At 27.0% G+C, this 25000-nt stretch overlaps 1 protein-coding gene across 2 annotated transcripts in view; it reads left to right on the forward strand.

The window, feature by feature from the left end:
* Positions 1-25000, forward strand: part of LOC145265348 (homeobox protein Meis1-like) — a 100999-nt gene that overhangs the window by 70819 nt on the left and 5180 nt on the right. The window contains exons 9-13 of one of the 2 annotated variants that reach the window (XM_080121113.1): positions 11191-11253; positions 17174-17322; positions 17941-18017; positions 19429-19487; positions 21898-21978. In XM_080121113.1, coding sequence (XP_079977239.1) covers positions 11191-11253; positions 17174-17322; positions 17941-18017; positions 19429-19487; positions 21898-21978 — 429 coding nt within the window. The remainder of the gene's footprint in view (positions 1-11190; positions 11254-17173; positions 17323-17940; positions 18018-19428; positions 19488-21897; positions 21979-25000) is intronic. The other variant, XM_080121114.1, reaches the window with a different exon arrangement.

The following is a 25000-nucleotide window of genomic DNA, read 5'->3' on the forward strand; positions in this document are numbered from 1 at the left end:
CATCAGATCTATTTTATGAGTCACAGAGGCATTTGTATCATTCTCATATCATTTCTGTCGGTGCAACGCATATTCTTAACACGCACTGGTAACGTTCACTATCATACATCACTACGCTACATACATATGTTTGACAGACTGTTCTTTTGGTTGACTGTGGTAACGCTCTGCTATTTAGTAATGACAGAATTTCTATGAACTTACTCTATCCACACCTATTATTTGAAATCACAATAAAACCTGCCCCACTCCGTGCTCCAATGTTATTACTAAGGTAAGAAAACATATCAATAAAATATATAACTTTGCTTTCGAGATATATTCTCTTCATATCAGCATTCTCGTCAATTTTCATTGTCTTACACTTGGTGCACACAAATAAGTTATCCTCTCTCGAACTACCGGTTTTCAGCCACTGATTATAAATTTGATTATCCCAACGTTTACTTTACAACGTTATTCTGACCTTTACTTCTTTAAGTTTTTAACTTAACAATTAGATAATCGATTGCGTCAAGGGAGAAGAAATCATTAAAATCATTATAATATAGCATTTCTTCAGGACAACTTGTACGAAATTCTTCGAACAATGCTTGCAAGACACAAACGAAAAGAAACAAACTCAGTTCGGAACATTGATATACTACTTTTATATTGAAGGTGTAATCAATGTGTTGTCAATTCTAACAAGAATTAAAACATTTCTGGGCATGTGTATAGCTGTCTACATTCTTTAGTATGACCCCTTTTTCCATATAAATGTAATACTAGTTTTAACCTTTCTGGTAATAGGAGCAGATATGGTATCAGAAGAGCAACAAAATTATAAAGACCAACGCGTCTACGATACGATACCCACTCTCTATGTAGTAATTTTTTCTTTAGGACACATTTGGTTAAATATTTTAAAACTACTTGTGTCTATGTTTTTTGGTTGATTCTTCCTACATTTTGGATTTAATGTTTGGGTTTCAGCTTGGAACTGCGAAATAAACGCTCGTAGATAATACACGCATATTAGTATTTGAGAATAACGAAATAAACCTACAAATATTATAAGACTTTTGTATAAAAACGCTAATGCCAGCTATAAATAAAATAGATTCGATAAAAATGGAAACGTCTTAACATGTATTTAATGTTGTATTGACACTACAGACAACCGTCAAGGTTCCCGCCCAAACCACAACTAAAACACTTAGCAGTTTATCTTTATCAATACCCAGAACGCTGAAAATGGTTCTCAAAGAGACAAAAATACTCAACAATACGGCGAGTTATATATATATATATATATATATATATATATATATATATACATACACATACACAAGAGACCTCGTATGTCAGTCTAATTTAGGAACGGTTTCAACCAAACTTCTTTGTAAACTTTGGATCTACTTACTTAAAACTCAATATATAGGGGATTTAGACCTGTGAAACAAATTCGATTTTGGTCTTTAGCAGGTAAAACGGCTTGAGAGGAAAACGTTGATTTAAAGTATTTTTGTACGCATGCACAAATAATATTTATACCTAACGTTATTTTTGTAAGAAAAAAAACACAACAATACTGCATAAGGACTTAATATAGATGATAACAGAGGAGGCTAGAGAACTACATGTTTTAGTTTTGATTCGAGCTGATCGCTCCCAAGTCATATTATCTTTTTCATATGCATTTGAAATCACTACTGTATATTGGTTACAATATAATCAATAGAGTATTGGCTCTATTATACTAAATGCGATATTTGCATGAATTAAAATATCATATTTAAACGTATTTTATGACTGAGCCACGAGGAAATAGAAGATACAACGAATTATTTCCCTATACAATAAAACTTACATTTTTGCGCTTACTAGCAACGTTATAGCAAGTCTAATAAAAAATGTTAACTATTTTTTCAGAAAAATAAAATCCGAATTGTGATACTCCATGGAATAGGGAAATCATTCATTGTAGCTTCTCTTCCTTTTTAATGCAATGAATTTTGTTATCGTTACTTCGTATAATATAATTCCTCTCCATCTAGAATATTGAGCATTTTTCTAGGATATCATTAATATATATATATATATATATATATATATATATATATATATATATATATATACACACACACATATATATATACACACATATATATATACACATATATATACACATATATATACACACACACATATATATATATATTCATGTATACTAATTTCTGTGGATATATTATTTCGTCTTTATATATACTAATCTCTAATTCATAAAGCTCAGTGCAATTACAGAGCACATAACAAATGACAAAAGTCTATATTCCAAATTACATGATATTGACCATCTTACAATTTATTCCTTTAATTACGTTGACATTTACAATTCTTGACAGAAACTGTTTCACAAAATCATTTATTTTATTATTATATCAATCAATCAATTAATCTACTTGGCCCTTCGCTCATCGCAGAAAATAGCAACTATCAATCCACCAAAAAGAAATAAAATGCGTTTGAGCATGATTACAAAATCCGATAATTTGAAGAGAAATTGCAATTACCTATTTTACATTTATTACGCCAATGTTGAATTTACAAGTAAAGTCACAAAAATTTAAATATTCATATTAATAAATTGTATTAATTGTGATAATATTCGTATTAATAAATTGTACAAATTATATATAAAGGTGCATACACGAGAAAAATATGTATATATAATATAGGTTTATGGAAGTGACATTAATATGCATATATAAGATAGGTGCATAAATGTGATATTTATGTGTGTATATTTATATAATATAGCCCTATATATGTCATATATATGTGTGTGTGTGTGTGTGCTATATATATGTATGTTTATATTTAATATAAGTGTATGCCTGTGATATATACATATATATATATATATATATATATATATATATATATATATATATATACACACATATATCTTAAGTTTCTTATTGATTTTTATTAGCAACTGTAGCAGCGTTGAAATACAACAATTGTATTCACATTAACTTTCGTTAATGATAGTTTGTGTTTATATATATATATATATATATATATATATATATATATATATAAGAGGGAGAAATTGACTTACAATCGATGTACAATTATATTTTACTGCATATATTCTGTATATTTTTTCCATGATTATTATTGCTATATAAAAAGCTATATTATATAGATTTATAGATAAAAGTTTTCCATATTATGTGTTTCTTCTTCTTCTTCTTCTTCTTCTTATTATTATTATTATTGATTCCTCTGTTTATAAGTATTAATTTTGTAGAGATATAATGTATAGTATATATTTTCTTTATATTATATGTTTTTTATTCATAAAATATGTATTTTGGAATAATAAATTCCTTTTATTATTGTCTAAATTTTAATTAATATGAGATTTATTGATTATATATTTAAGACCGCAGAATGCACCTATATATATATATATATATATATATATATATATATATATATATATATATTTATATATATTTGTTGTAAAGTTACGTTATATTAGGTGTGGGAAGGATATCTGTATAATAATGTTTTGCTGTATAAATATTATACATGCATGAAACATATTGCTATAGTAATTTTGTATAAATACATTATGTTTATACATATAAAAATTTATAAACGTAAGATACAAATATTAAATACCGTAGAATATAAATAGTGCATAAATTATATATGTATATATGAACATTCCGAATTAATACTGTATCGTAATGCAGTATATATATATATATATATATATATATATATATATATATATATATATAAGTACATATATAATGCTTATAAAGACATACATTTAATAATATATGAATATATACGGATGTTATGTACGGTGTGTATTATGTTTTATCTATGCTACGTTGTTTTAATGTTATATAAAATTGTTAATATTTGTATTAGATATAATTATCTATACGTTACATCAATAAATATTGAAGTATGGTTCTTTAAATATTTACATTACTGAAATATATATCTGGCATGTACATTTTATTATTTATGTAATATATGCTATCCGATTAAATCTTACATATATGGATATACGTATATTATTGCCTTAGAATTCGCATATATAAATCTCAATTACATATATACTTGGTATGAGTAGAAATTACCTAAAAACACGACTATTATTTTGAAAAGAGGCTTATCATAATTATTTTTTTAGTTTACGTTAAAATTCTGATTTTTAGATAAAAAGTTAAAATTTAATTTCTAAAAGAATAATATATATATGTGTGTATATATACACATACATGTAAACAAATCAGTGATAAATGTTTAAAAAAAACTAAATTCATTAATATTTTTTCTGAAACTATTTCAACCATAATTAATAAAGTAAAATCTTAAGATACCAAATCAAAAATATACGTACATTATTTTTACTAAAAATTGCAGAAATATCGAAGAGACAATTTACGTTAAATAAATGCCGGGACTCAAATGTAAATGCAAACTCTCTGCTGTTTTTCGCAAAACTATTAATCACGCTAATTGTTATAATTTTATTTACTTAATTTGATTTTATTGCAAAAGAAGACATGCCCATTTCACTAGTTTATTTTTAATGTACACAATGTTTTCTTTAGCATTTAAAATAAGCCTTTACTATAGTTTTGTTCGAAACTTTGTATTTTTTTGACACGGACTTCATCCTGCGTAAATCTTCGCAATTACATTACTCAAATATGTTCTAAATTTTAATCCTTATTACAAATTGTCCCATCTTTTTAGTGATCCGCGACATTTATTTATTTTTTATTTTTTAAGATTATAAATACATATCTTATGCTGATATTTACACATTCATGCTTACAAAATAAATATTAAAATATCACAGTTTTTTTTTCCCCGAAAACTCTCATTAAAATCACATGGACAATTTTTTGCAATTATATTATTTGTGTGGGGCTAAAAATATTGACTATACAATGATTAATTCAACAATAATATTTTGAGTTACATTGATTGCATTAATATGGACTTGATTTCGTAATATTACTGAAATATGTTAAAAACATTGTTAATATTAACGGTGCTTTATTTTCATAAAAAAGCAAGTACATTGATGTGTTTTTTTAGTATTTAAAGCTATAACTTTAGTAAATGTGCACTTTGTTACAGAAAATCATACATCTTAACTAAAATTTTAATTTATTATGAATTCCTTATAATTTGTGGCGGTTATTAATAAAAACGAATTACATTAAAAATGGTGGAATAATTGAATTTTTGATTTTTTTAAGTGATGAGAGGAGTCAACATATTTATACATTTTAGGGATCGGCTTTTTATTTGGCACTTATCCTAATATATAATATAGACGTATAAATATTATCTCCGTATAACTGATAAGTATATAAATATTGCGGTAACAGCATAAATTTATCATGTAGTCATATTTACAGTATATTTTAACATTTTAATCAAATTCATATATATATATATATATATATATATACATACATACATACACATATGAATTATATAAATATATTTATAATAAAGAATGAGAAATAAAAATAAATATAACTTTATTATATTATCAGATCAATAAGGAAAGCGAAAAAGAAAAAAAACCTTACTATGACATGACATTTCGAAGCTAAATGCTTCTTCTCAGAAAGGAAGGCTCAAAATTATACAACATATAAACTGAACATTAAAATCAATTAAGAACATTCAGATTGGAACAGATGAAAGTGTATATTTAGATATATTAAAGTAGGTAGAAGATAAAAAATTGAAATATATTAATATTAAAATATAATTAAGGGAAAAGAGGTTAGTATACGTGAATAGGAAGAAAAGAATATGAGCAGAGAAAATCTTAAGGGTAGTATATAGGTAAGTAATGCTAAAAATTGATATCACTAAAAAATAATGGGGATCATTAACGAAAAACTGCCAATAAAAAGAAGAAAGGAAAGGGAGGAGAAAGGAAAAGGTGGAGAAAGTTAGAATGAAGACAGAAAAATCAAACAAAAGATACAGTAATACATATAAAACATGAAACACTCCAAAATAAAAGTTAAAGCAAAACTTTAAGTAATCCAAACAAAATTCTTAAAATGTTCCAACAATGTTCAAATGTTCAAACGACTCGAGCGTGTATGGCGTAATCTAGTGTTCCGATTTACGCAAATTCTACGCATTAAGGTAGGTTTATCAGCATAGAAATATGATTTTATATATCCTCAAAGAAAATAAGCTAATTGAGGTAAATCGCTCGAACGAAGTAGCCTGCTAACAAGTCAATTTCCTGTAATTATTTTTTCATCATCGGTTTATCTCAATAAATTAATCGTATCATTTGCAATTCGCAAACGCTGCTCGGCTGTCAGTCTTTTCATTATGAATTGTCAAACAAACTAAACTCAAAAGACTCGACAATTGCCAAATCTTTAAGAAAATATATCTTACTGTATTGTCCGCAGAATGTTTTATATATATATATATATATATATATATATATATATATATATATATATATATATATATATATATATAAGGTGACCCAAAAGTAACGGGCCCCAACTCTAATTAAGCCTCGTTTCTTAGTGTTTTGTCCGAATGAAATGAAACTTTGGTCATAACTAGTTTATTATATTCAAAACATCACATCAAAACACTAGGGTCTTTTGCCTTTTTTTTATCCGTTCTACAGCATATGTTCTAGATGGCCTCCATTTAGCTTTTTTTTGTGGGGGGTCACCCTGTATATGCTTATGTATATATTAATATATAAATAAAGTGATATATGTAATATTTTTATATAACTCTATATATAATATTATTGCAGTCAAAGTTCATATATAAGTATGAATATACATATTACAATAAAGATGGTATATATAATATTATTGCCGTATAAAAGCTATACATAAATATTAAAGCAGTAAAGGAGTTTATAAATATATGTCATATGATGTGTGTATATAATTTCCACATACAAATTATATACACAAATGACATAGCTTTATGAGTATTTTTAATATTCTTCACATGATTTTATATACAAAATATTTTTGTCGTATAAATGTTATATACATGCGTATTATTCCCGTATAAATGCTAATATATTCATGCATAGTTTTATTGCCGGGTACATGTTGTATATATTATTTTTACTATAAATGATGCATATATGTATGGTCAAATATAAAGTTTTATCAAAACGGAACATAGATGTAACTGCAATGTAAATATAATGCTTACCATAGAAATTGGATATTTATTAATATTATTACTATATGAAAGTTAGATGTGCATGACACTGGTGCATAAATCGTATATATATATATATAATTGTTTTACTAATAATATCAATATATTTGCTGTACAGATCTTATAGGTATATATGGAATTTAATTGCTGTATAAGTGTAATATAGACAAAAACTGATAATACAAAATATTACTGTATGAATCATTAAAGTATATAAATATTATTGCCGTATGAACATTTTTTTAGTTAGATTGGGTTACTAGGCGTACAAGAATTATATATAAATAGATATTATTGCTGACAAATATGATATAAACAAAAATCATTACCGTAAAATATATAATCTACTTTATAAACATTACATGTAAATATCTTTACCGTATAATATTTTAGATAGATAATTTATCGTATAAATATTATGGTTGGTTGGTTGTTTTGTTTTACGGCATATCAACCCTTTTCAGGTTATTTAATGCCGAATCTGGTGATTTTGAAGAACGATTTTTTAATATAGTATATTTGTTTTTTAAGTCGTATTCTATATAACCCATAGTTGGGACCCTAACAGGTGCTACCACTCGGGGTCAGAGTGGACCTGGGAGCAATGGCAATTAAAGGGTGGCTCCACACTCCCTAAGGCCTGAAAGCTGGGGCCCTTACCATCGGATATAGTTTAAGGTCATATCCAGGACCGTATAAATATTATATATATATTTTGTGCTATATAAATATAATATGTCAATAATATTTACTTTATAAATATATGTAGATATTTGTACCGTGTAAATATTGTATAAAAGATTGTTAATGTTTAAATCTTAAATAAAAAGTATTTTTAACACGAAAATTTGAAATATGAATATTTATGATTTTTAAATAATATATATATATATATATATATATATATATATATATATATTAACCATATATTTTTATATAAATATATTTGAAATAAAAATATTACATACAATCTTTTAAGAGCAAGTATTAAAATAAATATTTTGCCGTATAAATATTATGTATAATATTTTTGCCGTGAAAATAATTCAAGAGGACAACTAGTAAAACAGAAACTTTTGCGCAAAATACTTTATTCACCATAATATTCTTCAACTAGGTGACACGTTCATTCCAATGTGTCTCTATAACAAATCAATGCATCTTTTGTAGAACAATTTGTTTGGACTTAAAAGTATTCTCGTCTTCCGATAACGCTTTTTCATTGATGTTAAATCTTTTCCTAATGAATTATTTTATGGATTGCAAACAACCAATAATCCCTGCGTGTTAGGGGAACATTGTTGAAGAAATTCGAAGTACAGTTGGTATAGTTTTGCTATCGACTTGTGGCACAATGTCTTGTTGATAGAGAATCGTTGTGCCTTTTTATCTGTGGCTGATGTTTAGCGATTTATTCTTTCGGACGCATTAATAATATTATATAATGTTCGGTATTGATAGTGTTTCCTTTATCAAGCTAATCAATTAATGGAAATAGTTCGCGCTTCTTATAATTTGAAAGCCCAATCTGTACCTGTTTATGTTCGCATCTCTGACCGATTTAGACGGCTTTCAACTAATAATGTCAACTTAACTGACTGCCAACTTGACTCTGAGATAAAGTGATGGATCCATAGTTCATCCATTATAAAATATTGTCGTAAACATTTCGTTGCGTGGAAACAGTTGCAAACAACGCTGTGAATCATTAACGTGTTGTTTTAAATCGACTATATTTAAACGCAACACCCACTTTGAAAACAGCTTCCTCATTGACTGTTTTTGAAGCAAATCTGTGTACATAGTTATATCTACTCGTATTTTCAACTTTTCTGCTATACTATGCAACTTCAAATTACAATTAGTCAAACAAGTTTATAACCCTATTTTGTTTGTTCTCGTTTTGCGTGCCGACTTCAGACTTTGAATGATCTAAATATCACGCATACTTTTTTCCCGGACATCATCATTTTAACGTCATCATACAACGCCTTGTTTCTTACGTAGCAGATTCCAAATAACACTGCATTGTTTTGCTTGAATAGTATCTTTCGTCATAAAGCAACGCTGTATAAACTCATAATTGTACAAAACTAATTTTACTTAAATCGCTGTAATTTATAAAAAAATAATCCGATTTTGTTAAAGTTTTGACACCTGGTACTTGATGGTCTTTACTTTATAAAAAGCATACGAAGTAATATAGGCATACATGTATATATTACGTATGTATGGACTATAAAAGTGGCCTTCTCTATCTATCTGATCGATGGTTTCTACCAAAATACTTTTTGTATTATTAGTCTACAGACCTGACATAAATGTATATACATGATTATATATAAACATATTTATATGTAAATAAATATGTATGTAGTTGTATATATAATGTATGTATATATATATATATATATATATATATGTGTGTTTGTGTGTGTGTATTAGGGTTAGGGTTAATATGTGTGGGTTATATATGTGTGTGTGTGTTAATAGACAGAAGGGATATATATTCTAATACAGATATATTTAGTTAAAAATAAACGTCAATTTTAAATAAGAGAAAAAAGTCAATTTTAAATATAGAGAAAAAAACAACAGAATTCGAAATAAGAAAAACAAACAAATAAAAACAACAGAATTCTCATTTCCAATTAAAAAAAATACACTTTTTGTACATTTAAGACGAAATAAGGATTCCGTTATTGTAAATTAAGTATTCCCTCTCGGATAAAAAAGTTCTGTTTTTCTTCATATGCAGATTAAAAAAAAATATTTTCTCATATTTTAGCTACTCTCCGTTTTTAGATAATTCAGCTTTTTCATCTGGCTTGGATTTTTTATATAAATATCAAAAATATTTATACGTTGTTTTAAGTTTATTCTCGTACTAAATATTATAATTCTTATATATATTATCGGCTAATAAAGTAATTAAGAAGCTCTCATATGCATATAGTTATATCTATACACACATATATATTTTTTTCACGGGTAGGCACATTTCGTGGGTATCCATAGTCAGTCAAAGACTAAAGGACCCCCTTATATATATATATATATTAGTACAGCGAAATATAAATATAAGCAAGTAACGTATAAATTTCATGTTTCATTTTTGTGGAAATCATTTATCTAGTTGACTTTCTGTATTTAGGTGTATGTATAAAAAACATAAATAATATATATTCATACATGTTCATATTGTTACTTTTTTGTTGGCGTATAGAATACGAAATATATTTTTAAGACAACATTGTTTTATATATATACGTATATACATATGCATATATTAATATATATTCGAGTAAAATACATGTATAAAATTAGTGGTTAATTACTATAGATAACATTTTAAGCAAATTTGAAATATTTATAGATATTAAGTTTCATATACATATGCATGCATATATAAATACACATATGCATATATATATGCATATATATATATATTGTTTTTTTTAATATAATTATATCAAATTATATATAACTAGATTTTGTCTTGTATCTATTGATAAAATTCGCAAAAAATTGGAATGTTCGGTAAATGCTTCCACCCATGGTTTTGCTCAGTTGCATAGAATTTGTTTTTTTGCCTTGCATAACATGATTGAGTTTTGCAAACAAAACGGGGAAAAACAGCAGCATGAATGTTTGTTGCATTTTAGGCCCGGAATCCGTTTTTGTTAGAACACCTTATTTGGTAGCTCAAGATATATATAAAACTATATAGAGATTTATATATATTTATATATATAACATACAGATACACGTAGATTCAAATCGGAACTGTATAAGATTTGTTTAATATTATCATTATTTCACACACACACACATGTATATATATATCTATATCTATATATATATATATATATATATCTATATCTATATATATATGGACTATCAATACTATTTTCCTGTCTTATACAGATGGAACCCAAATCCATAGCTTCAACCATATGCAAGGGCGCCCATATCACCATATATACCCCGGTACGTATTACGGGTATGCATATATGTATATCTCTATATATATTCGTCAGTCTTTGTGTATAGTGTACATGTTTATATATATATATATATATATATATATATATATATATATATATATATTGTAATAAATGGTCGTGAAGTCTCGTACAATGTGGCGTTTTGTTTTTCTCAGATTAAAAAGTAGAATAAAGCAAGAAAATGTTTTTTTCCATTCTGAAATTTATTTTTTATGTAAGAAAAAATATTAATCCAACAAGCTGGAATAAAAATTATGATAGAAATGCTTGCATCTTCCAAAACAACAGCTATATGTGTATGCGCGTGGCTGAAATTCATTTTTTTATCAAAATTATATTTAATCATATTGTATTATCCGAGGTTGTAATTGATACATTTTAATATGCTCTAGAAATCAAATTTCTACAGGATGTTGCAACTTAGCTTGGAAAAATCATGCTAATAAGCGTGCGTACATAAATGGACGTAGTTAATTAGTATGTTATCCCGAAGATAGATACTAACTGCTTAAATCGTAATTAATGTGATGTGGACTTTAATAATCTACTTTATTAATCTAGAAAAGGTCTTATTAATATTAACTTTTGTATATGAAGTTATCTTAAACTTCAGTATTGAAACATATGTTAGGATATAACAAATATTTTTACTAAAACTATTTATAGATAGCATGTCATAGAGTAACGTAGAGTATCAAACCGAAAATAAAAATAAATATCTACTGCTATATAAAGGATCTGTGTGTGCGTGTGTGTGTCAGACAAAATTCATAGTAATGTTAGAATTTATCCCTAATTTGTTATATTAGGATATTTGAAGAGTTCAAAAGCGCGTGAAACCATATATAGTATATTAGAAAATCACATAATATTCTAAGAATTATAAACCTTCGTCAAAGAAAACATCGCGCATGTCCAAATAAAAAAAATATTGTACCATGTATAAATGTTCATTAAAACAAATTAAACTCTGAAATGAATCAGCATATTTCTATTATTCTTTGCTTATTAATTGGATTCCTTAATCAAAATTTCATGTTCGATGTATCTCAAAAGAATGAATGTGGGCACACAATCTTTGAAAACAAACAATTGAACAAATTTCATCATAATCGCATAATTAACAAGCGAATTATCGTTCTTTACATTTAGTTTGAAATTAGAAAATCTGCCATTTTGTATGTTATTCGTGTGTAACGAAAAACGAAGGCTTCTTACAAATTTAATATCATCTCCTGATGAATGACAGTTAATCATCATTGAAACAATAAACCAACCTTCACATTGAGAAAAAATTCCTCTTGAAAAATCATGCAAAAAATTACACGGAATCGCAACATTGACTATTTATGTAAGAATTATTTCAACAGCGAACACATTGTATCTTATTAATATGATTCAATATAGATTAGCAACAAACCCTTTTGATGCTACATCAATAAAAACCTCAGAAAGAATTTCACTGTGATAATAATGCAAAGTTTTCCTTAGTATTACCATCACTAATGTTTCCACTTGATTTTTATGAAAGACAAAGGAAAACTCTATATTAAGCCCATTATGCTGCCGGATGTTATTTCTGTTTAAAGATAAGTCTATCTTTATATGCATACAGACAAGCTAAATAAAAGCAAGAACCTTTTTTAATGTAGAAAAAAAAAACAGATCACCCTTCACCAAAAATAGTAATATAACTTGAAATAACCTAGGAGAAAAAATATAAAAAAACACATCACCCTTCACCAAAAATAGTAATATAACTTGAAATAACCTAGGAGAAAAAGATATAAAAACGGCAAAGGAGAAAGAATTCGAAATTTATAAAGCGAAAAAGTTACATTTATACCATTCAATTTTTCGGATACTTATTCTGTAAAGATATCGAAAATTGAAACTGAACAGTATTTTACAGTTTGTAAACAACTCATTATGAATAAAGCATATTTTTTCTCAGAAAGTAATCGCAATAAGAATATGCTCTGAAACGAAAATATAAATTGTCAAATGTTTGTTTCAAAATATCAGCATATTTTAGAATCATCGTTTTAATAAGAATCAAAAAGACTTTTAAAAATTTCATCCTAATAGATAAATGTTTTCTGATGCATCATTATCATTCATGATCTGTTTTGTATTGTTGTTACAAGTCAACTTGAATGCTATATTTACGTTTAAATAATCGGTTCCAAATTTTATTTGCAGCAATTTTTAAATGATATGCTATAAGTCCTTTTTGTAGAATATTATCGAATCCTGAACTTTGCTTTGAATATAACAAACATACTAAAAAAATCAATAATTATACAGATTATATATAAATACATGCAAACCTTTGCTTTTAAACAACGCTCATGTGCTGTTTCATGAACAACTTATATATTCGTAAATTTTGAACTAAATAAATTTGAAAAGTTTAATTTAAGAATATTTCTTAATGAATTTTAAAGTATACATGTGTGCATGATGAAAAAACCCAAAGCATCTATAAACTTTGTTGATGTAACCTTTAATCTCACAAATGATACATATGAACCTTATGCTCATGATACATAGGAACTTTATGCTAAGTACAGTAACAATCCCTTATATATACACCCATTATCTAATCACCCAACACATATTATTAACTACATCCCTAATCCATTTAAAAAGAATTAGCAATAACTCATCAAAACTTGAAATATTTACTTAATACAAACCCTTTTATGGGGCAACTCTAAAGGAAAGTGAATGCACTAATACCACCATTAACTATATTGAACTAAACACCCCCTAACAAAGTCAAAAAATTATTTAGTTTAAGACTTTTAATATAATGGTAAACACTAAACTGGGAAAATTCTTCAAATTGATTAACATCCACTTTCCTCCAAATAACATCTTACACAAAATCTTTAATAAACAATACCATAAAACTCAATTACAACAACAAAGAATAATTAAAAAAAGAAAATAATAGAATACTTAACAACAATCATAATCACGATAATAACGATAACACAAAAAAATGTAATTGCATAAATAAATCAGGATGCCCTCTTAAACAACAATGCCTATAGAAAGAAGTAGCTTATAAAGCTACAATCGCCCCTATAGAAAATCCTAATGATAAAAAATACTACATTCGACTTGTTGGACTTCATTTAAAGACAGATTTAGAGTTCATAAATGCTTCTTAAATAAACCAAACCACTCCAACTAAACCTCACTAATTACCAACTACCTAAATTTGACCCAACATAATCTTACAGCTACTATTAACTGGGAACTACTTTAAAAATTCTAGTACCTGTAAATTTTAAAACTTCCATCGTTTCCTCTGTTCATACGAAAACCTGTAGTATATCATTTTACAATTGCTACCAGCTACATGCTCGTATAAATAAGGACACCATTAAAATTGATAAAAAGCTGTTTCGACCGATTGGTTCGACCATATTCGTTTTTTTTAAAAACAAAATCCACCCTTTTTATATGACGTTGGAAGAAAAACTCCTGAGATGGACGGTAGAGAAGGGCGTTAGTAGATGGTGGGCAGTATAGGAGGAAAGAGAAAAGTAGTCAATATGGAAAATGGAGGTAAAATTACGTCGTAGTATTTGAATAAATGAAAGCACGTAAAGTAAAAAAAACATGGAGCGGACACATATTTATGCATCACATATAAATGTAAGAAATATATATAAAGGTGTTTAATTTGTGTTTTATTTTTATTCGTGGATGTATAGGGATACAAAATTGTGTTTTAAAATCTTTAAAAGAACATTTTCCGTTGCTTTCTTAGACCGTTAGCAGTACAATAAAAATATGGTATATGGATTTGACAGCAAGGAGTGGCGTTAATAAAAAGAATAAGGTCAATGTAATAGAGAGGGATTGCCCTCTTTTTCAAATTTGAATCAATGTTACCTATTTAAAAGTTTCGTGACTCCCTGAGTAATGCTCCGAACGTTGGTTGCTCATAAGTTTTGTACGATTTTCCTTTCTGAAATCGTATTTAACATGGTTTAAATACACACACACACACACACACACACACACACACACACACACACACACACACACACACACACACACACATATATATATATATATATTGTGGTTATAATTTAAGTATAATTTCTAAAACAAAAAATACACACTATCTTTATTTTGCTCTCATATATATATATATATATATATATATATATATATATATAAATGTCGTAAAAACAAAACAGAAAACGTTTTATTTTTGTTTTCTTCTAAAAAACGGATTATATCCCTTAAATATATACACTCATATATTTGTTTACCAGCAAGCTTCAAACAAACTACGGCTCTCTCTTATATTATATATATGTGTGTGATCAAAATTATGGCAATAATATTCCAAGGTGATAAAAATTTTAAAGAAAATTTCAGGATTTCGTCGCGAACAATTCATCGAAAGAAACTACAACTAAAATGCTTAGAATTACTTTTGCTACGTTAATGTTAAAGAATTTTTTCTAACAAAACATGACTGGTAGATTAAAAAATATGTAGCAAATTTATGACATGGAATAAGTGATTTTTTTTACAAACGACACAGTCATTAGAATTCAAAAATTGTGGTGGGATTCTGACGCGAAAAAATGTATGTGTCATTTCGTTTCGAATGAAACATATAATGTGTACTGATTGTGTTTAGATTAAATTAACATAATGCTCCATCATAAAACATGTGAGGGTAAAATACAAATTATTTATAAAAAACTATAACATATTCCGAGATGTACCACAGTCTCACTGATCCCGGTAAACCCTTTTGTTTAAATAAAATCTCAAACATTTGAAATAGATTTCGAGGGCTTTTTCTAAATAGTAACTGTTTAGCCGTGCCAATAAACCATAAGATATCTATGGAATATGTAATGTATTGTTAAAAAATAATATGAATATATATATATATATATATATATATATATATATATATATATATGAAGAGATAAACAATAAGGGCTTTAACGTTTCCTAAAGAGATTTAACGATCTGATGAATTTCTTGTGCCGACATAAAGAAAATTTAAGAATAGCAATAAAGACCGACTCCAAATGTTGTAAATATTCTTTTTTTTAATTCACTGTAAGTAAAACTAAAATACGACATTTTATAGTATTGCCACTGCAAATATTTAAAACTAAGGTTAGTACAATAGGAGAATTTTAAATCGGGAAGGAAGGGGCACTAGATTCTGTCCTTCCGTCGAATTTTCGATGGAACGTGCTGGTTTATGTTGGTCTACAAATGCACACACATGTACATTTATGCAAAATTAATGTAGTCATTTATACAAAGAAAAAACACACAACACTTTATATAGTATTCTACAATAAATGCCATCCACAGAAACAAGTATACTGTTACAATACAGAAGCATGTTCATCACCCTCTTACTAATGACAGCAGTAAAATTCTAACACCAATATCTGGCCTCCTAGGGATTTTAATCGTTTCCATACTAACTAAACACACATATTACAATTATATATAAAAAAATAAAAAAGTAAAATATTACATTAAACGAAAATGTCAATTAATGATGAAATAATATTTTTTATACATGTCTGTAAGGCAATTCATGCCAAACAACACCCCATCTATATGGTGGAAATGCTAATCATTGGACATTTTCCCAGTATTTCTACGTTGATTGCCGACTAATAATTTCCAACAGATTTTAACACATGGCTCGATTCGCATAGGTTCACCCTAATATTTATATAATAATATGACCCTACATGTTATTGAGCACTGTTTTAAAAGACTAGAGTTTCATTTGATTAACATCTAAAAAACAACAATACAGATATTATATAAAAAATATATGCATGCTTATATAACACCTCGCGCCATATAAAATTTGTTGTGCTTTTTCATAGGGGATGGCCTGGATAACAGCGTCGGTTCGGGAGAAGGTACGGCAGATGAAGACTCCGAGGATCGTAACCCTAAGCGTCAAAAGAAACGCGGGATTTTCCCGAAAGTGGCGACGAATATTATGCGAGCTTGGCTTTTTCAACATTTGACGGTGAGTGTAAAATTATCCTCGCTAATACTGTGAGTACAATATATATATATATATATATATATATATATATATATATACACGAACGGATAGATAACGAATCTACAGCGCTATTTAATGATATAATAAAGTATATATTGTATTTATGCATGAACAAACGAACGAGTTCGAAGGTAACATTCTAAGAAAAATCAGTTCTACATGACAATTTTCTGGATATTGAAACTTCAATTCTTCGTATAGACGTCACTAAGAATATAATCAAGAATTCTTTTTTATTGCAATAAATTTTGATACTCAACAATTTTAAATCTACTAATCCAAAACACCCTAATCCAATCTTTCAATATGATCCAATGATTGAATTTCTGTTCTGTACACATCTCCTTTTCCTGTAAAAATGTAATCTTTGCGATCATTATACCTAAATCTGTTTTCAGATTCACATTATACAACCATCATATTATTTATGTATCTTATCTATTCATGCAACACATGACATCAGCATATACTGGCCAACATTTACTTCCACACACACACACACACACACACACACACACACACACACACACACACACACACACATATATATATATAATATATGGATTTTTTTCTTTCTAGCATCCTTACCCATCGGAAGAACAGAAGAAGCAATTGGCACAAGACACTGGATTGACGATCCTACAAGTCAATAATTGGTACGTAGAAAACGCTATGATGAAAATTAATGATTAAGTTTATTATTAAATCATTAGTGATTTTTATTTAATTTATTGTTTATAAAATATATGGCATCTATGTTTGTATTAATTGGCTGTTCTTACAAATATGAGGTTTATTTTACTTTTAATTTGCCGCTGTTGAATAACAATTACCTGAAAATAGCTCTAGTCTAATATTAATAAAAAATAAAATAAAAAAAAAACGCTTTTAATAAATAAATATACAAAATTAAGTATGTATGTTAATAAATTTAGTATATGGTTCAAGTCCTAAACTAATAAACTGGTTATTAAAGATTATGGAAAACTTTATCTATGTAACTTTTACAAGTTAGTTTATTTATTAATAATGTATTTCTATATCATTGATGTATACGCATATAATATTATAAAGGAATATATTGGGTAATATATATATATATAAAGCTGAACATCTGTGTGTGTGTCTGGTCACGAATAGGCTCTTATATGGTTTACTCTTATAGAAAACTGATCACATATAACGATAGAAGATGTATCGAGACACAGGAATGGGTATGTTTGATCTGGCATAATGATGATTCATTAAAATTGTGGGGTCTGCGTACGCGCCTGGTCCACAAAGTATGGAAATAAAAAAATTAACAATTAAAACAAAACGTTTACAAGTGTTTTTGATATAGATGTACATAATAATACTTTGATAAGTATGTGTAAACTTAAATAGGAATGGTATAATAAAATTGTGGGGTCTGCGTACGCGCCTGGCCTCCATAGAATGGAAATAAGCACAAACATTAATAAAGACTTTTCATATCTATCTGCGTAAGTATATTTTGATAATTATATTTCAGTTTGAAGAAATATGGTATAATAAAATTATGGGGTGTTCGTTCGCGCCTGACCTCCATAGAATAGAAATATGTTACAAAGTTTAACAAGTTTTTTTTAATATAGATCCACAGAATATTGTGATAAGTGTTTCAGTGTGAACAGGTATGGTATAATAAATTATGGGGTTTATCTATTTTATTTTTACTTTCATCATATTTTGCTTTGGTTTTGATACCCCCAAATTCGAAGCTATCTCTTTACAACCCTTTCTTTTCATAACCTTTCATACTTTCATAAATCAGAGTCCATTTTCTGTAGGCTGTTTTTGAACCCAGTCAACGACGGATACTTTTGCTAGTGTATATATATATATATATATATATATATATATATATATATATATAATATTTGATACATTAGAGTGTAAAGCTTAGCGTGTTTCTGTATAGAATATTTGCCAAAAATACATATTCACATGGCCATATATATATACACACACACAAATACACATGAAATTAATTGTAGAGTGAAAAATATACGCACAACTTTTAGTCATTTTATTTATTTTTTTCAGGTTTATCAATGCAAGAAGAAGAATTGTCCAGCCGATGATCGATCAATCAAACCGTGCAGGTACGATGACAATAACACAAAAGTTCATGTGCAATGTGAACAGACAACATGCTGTTCAACTCCCTGCATATTATTCCTGTACATTTGGTAACAAATAATAGTCCCTTACGTCTGTGGCACTGTCCCTTTGCTGAAGTTAAATAATATATATATATATATATATGTATATATATATATATATATATATATATATATATATATATATATATATAAGTATAAGTTGATAGATTATAAAATTTATAAAATCATTAAATATTTTTAATATAATCAAGCTAAAAAAACAGAGTCGTGTTCTCTTATTCGTAAAGATTTTTTTTCAACCTAATACGACCTGTAGGCCCCAATCTACTACTCTTCTTCCTCTCCCTTTCCTCTTCTCTTTACAGGGTGAAATTTTTCGCCCTAAAGAAAATAACACTACGGCTTTATTTTAAAACATTTACTGAAAAAATCAATTTAAGTAACTTCATTATGTCGTAGAGCTGAAATCTATTCAACGTAGCCGCCTTGAGTCTAAATCACCGCATCGATAGGGGCCCGAAACTGGGAGAATGCCTTTTCCATAAGCGTCGGCGAGAGCCCGGCGAATACTAAGCAGATGGCAGTGATCAGGCTGCTTTTGGTGTTGTGGGAATCATGTTGATGATGTACTCGCCACATGACCAAATGAAGTAGTTCAGCAGGTTTAGGTCGGGGGAGAAGGGTGCCAGTAAGAGAAGGTTACAAAGTCGTAGCACTCTTTCTGAAGTCAAGTCTGGGCTCTGCTACCAAACCCATGGTCATTAATCGGCAACTTGATTACACCAGGATGTTACCACATTCTTCAGCACATCCGGGTACACTTTGGTGTTTACTTCCAAGCCAACTTCGGAGATGTAAGGTTGCATGATGTGGCCCTCACTTGAAACCACACCAAAGACCATAATCGTTGCCAGAAACTTTGTTGAGCTGTACCCTCCAGCGTTGAACCGTCTGGCTTTGCATTTTGATGGTGCTGGAAATGGTTCTGTTGTCAGAAACTGGATCGGTAAGGAACACGAGTTGTATAGTGGCGCATCTCCGATCTTGCTCGTTGAACATTGTGTCACTTTCAGACATGATAGAAGGATTATATCCCTTTTGGGATTTGTACACAACTGGCCAATAAGTAGATTGTCAGCAACAAAAACAAAACCTGATTTCATCAAACGGAAATTGAATCAGGTCGTTTTTTCTAAGGCGGCAATTTTATCGTTTCACCTTGTACATTTATTCTTTACCTATTTACCGACTAAATTTGTTTCTGTAAAGCCACCTCTCCCCAAAAAAACATTGTACAAAAATGTTTCCCTATTCTCTGCGGAGAGATGCTAAAAAAGTATATCAGCTTTGTGATTGCTTCGTGTGCAGTTTCTGACATTTAGCTCCACAGATGTCTGCTCAGATTATATACACACACACATTATATATATATATATATATATATATATATATATATATATATATATATATATATGTGTGTGTGTGTGTTAAGATTTTACCAATTCATGTCAAATAAACGTTCTTAAATTATTTGAAACCCATTAATCCATAAAACTTCTCGTAACTGAAATGCAAACAGCCGCCATGCCAGGATCATATCAAGGTCTGGCAAAACCCCCTTCTACAAGAATTTCTACTATTCTATTAGTATCATGCAAATAGTTCTTTGGTCATGCCATGGCTTCTAATCTCTATATTTGAGGTTTGAATTTTAGCATTTGAGATTTTAGGTATCTTTCACTGAATTTCCTGTCGATAAAATACCCAATAAACTCTGAATATGTTATTTTTTTATATAAAGAATACACATTCATGAACAATTTTGTTTAAGATTATCATTGACCAAAATTCAAGGTGCAATATTTTACAACTGTGAACATATATATACCATTTTCCCTACTGCATTTAACCACTAAAGAATAAATATATGCATCATTTTATATAAATACTTTTATAGTTTCCCAAAACAACATTCTAGATACATTTTCTGTCTTCTAAAACATAGATAGATAGGATATATATTATTTTACACACATATTTTAGTACCTTCTAAAAGCATTCTAAGCATGTATTTATAAAAACAGTTTTGCATTTATAAAACATTGGCTTCCTAAGAACAAGTTTGATTTCAGTGATCAGAATAACACATTGATTTGGTATTTTTCTCATTATCTTGCTAATTTCTGCATACAGTTTACGAGGTTATTTTTATTTTGTAATTATACATGTGTTTGTTTGATATATATTCTGTGTTTCCCCTGAATGGACGAAACTTATTCAGCTTAAAATTTCTCCACTCATGTCTCCTCGTTCTTTTATATAATTTCTGTTTGTGAATCATCCCCATCTATATCAATATGCATATTTTTCTTTTTATTTTTCATTACAGGCCCTGGAGGTCATGCCCCTTACAACCCGGAATCAGGAATGGGTTACCTTGACAATAATCAAATAGCTATGCGTCCTCATAGTAAGTTAATCGTTTTCTATCATTAATTTCGTATCTCTCTCTACTTATATATATATATAACTCCATGTGCGATGTTTATGTGTTTATAATAGAAATTAAGGTTAGAATATCTACATAAAATCTAAAAGTAAATTTTCTGTGACATTTATCAAGGAAGACAATTCAAGTGTTCTTGAAACTCTAAATTAACTATACACATTATACAGATATAACTTCCGTAAAACTCTCCATATATCCTATTTCTATGAATCAATAAGTGCGCTTCGAACCAAAGGGATCAATGGAGGTTGAACCCTCTGTAAAACTTAAAATCGTATATATTTCGATAATATTTTTGTCAAATCGATAGCTTTTTCTGGCTAAGCAATGGTGGATACCAGTAAGACATCAATGGTATGCAACTGTTGCGATAACTTAAATTAATTTCATCAAAAGATGTAAAGAATAGCCAAAATCTAGGTAACATCTCCGCAATGATCAGTGAGTAATCGCTTGTGTGAGAATTCCCAATGACTATCTGCCGATTTAAAAAAGTTACTACTACATCGTTTCATTCTGTTGTAATTGTAAGTGTTTAAATTCCATCGATCAATATGGAGTCAGAACAAAGACCATTATTTAATAGGGCGTGTGGGACACACGACCGTAATCTAATACTAATATATATATATATATATATAAATTATATATATATAAATTATATATATATATATATTATATATATATATATAAATTATATATATATATAAATTATATATATATATAAATTATATATATATATATAAATTATATATATATATAAATTATATATATATAAATTATATATATATATTTAAATTATATATATATATAAATTATATATATATATATATATATAAATTATATATATATATATATAAATTATATATATAAATTATATATATATAAATTATATATATAAATTACATATATAAATTATATATATATAAATTATATATATGTATCATATATATATTATATATATTATATATATTATATATTATATATATATATTATATTACATATATTATATATATTATATATACATTATATATATATATATATTTTATATTACATATATTATATATATTATATATACATTATATATATATATATATTTTATATATATATATTATATATATATTATATATATTATATATATATATTATATATATATATATTATACTGTATATATTATATATATACTGTATATATTATATATACTGTATATATTATATATATATACTATATATATTATATATATACTATATATATTATACATATATATTATACATATACTATATATATTATATATATACTATATATATTATATATATACTATATATATTATATATATAATACATATACTATATATATTATATATATACTATATATATTATATATATACTATATATATTATATATATAATACATATACTATATATATTATATATATACTATATATATTATATATACACATTATATATATTATATAAATTATATATATTATATATATTATATAAATTATATATATTATATATTATGTATATTATATACATATTATATATTATGTATATTATATATATATTATATTTTATGTATATTATATATATATATATTATATAATATGTATATTATATATATTATATGTTATATATTATATATATATTATATTATATACACAAATATAATACATATATTAGGTATATTATATATACTATGTATATATTATGTATATCTTATATATACATATATATATTATATATTTTTTATATATATATTATATATATTTTTTATATATATTATATATATATATTTAAATATATATTATATATGTATTATATATTTATATATATATTATATATATTATATACATATATATTACATATATATGCATAGATATGTATATATATCTATAGATATGTATATATGTGTGTAGATATGTATATATGTGTGTAGATATGTATATATATATGTATATATATGTATAGATATGTATATATAGATATGTATATATATGTATAGATATGTTTATATATATGTATAGATATGTATGTATATATATGTATTGATATGTATATATATATATATGTATAGATATGTATATATATATATGTATAGATATGTATATATATATACAGATATGTATAGATATGTATATATAGATATGTATAGATATATGTATAGATATGTATATATATAGATATGTATATATATATATGGATATGTATATATATGTATAGATATGTATCGATATGTATATATATAGATATGTATATATATATATATAGATATGTATATATATGTATAGATATGTATCGATATGTATATATATAGATATGTATATATATGTATAGATATGTATATGTATGTATATATATATATACATGTAGTATATATATATTGTGTCAGGTCATGTCATATACTACTGGTACCATGTAACCCAGTACTACCTGCCTCATGGTCGGGTCACCGGCGACTAAACTGGTTCCCCCGCCAGACTTGTTTTGTGAGGAGGGCGGCTAGTCTCCCTGGAGGACTAAAAACAAGATCTTTCAAAGGGCGAATGAACTCTTTTCCTGGGTCAACGGCCAACTAGAACCGTGTATATTTGTGTGTGTATATGTGTATTGAGGTGGAGAGGGCTCCCATAAGTCGTGGTGAAGGCAACTTTTCTAGGAGAAGCAAATCTCTGATTTAAAAAACCATAAAGCGGGAGACCAGTACCCGCATTAAGCTGGTCTGCAGTTTAATTTGTTGCTGGCTATCTTGCTCTTGCTTGTTGCTGGATCTCAACATTTTGAACCGAGAGAGGGACTTAGCTGTCGTACAAAGCTAAGACTCTGTAACATCATATTTGTATAGATACTCCCTCAGGCATTTGGGCTCATGGACTTTAAATGTCTGAGGGAGTGGCACTCGTCTGACAAGACGTTACAATCATAATATATATGTATGTACATATGTATCTATCTATATGTATGTATATGTGTACATATATGTAT

Source organism: Euprymna scolopes, chromosome 40, assembly GCF_053919585.1.
Source record: "Euprymna scolopes isolate OS-2025 chromosome 40, ASM5391958v1, whole genome shotgun sequence".
Lineage (NCBI taxonomy): Eukaryota > Metazoa > Mollusca > Cephalopoda > Sepiida > Sepiolidae > Euprymna > Euprymna scolopes.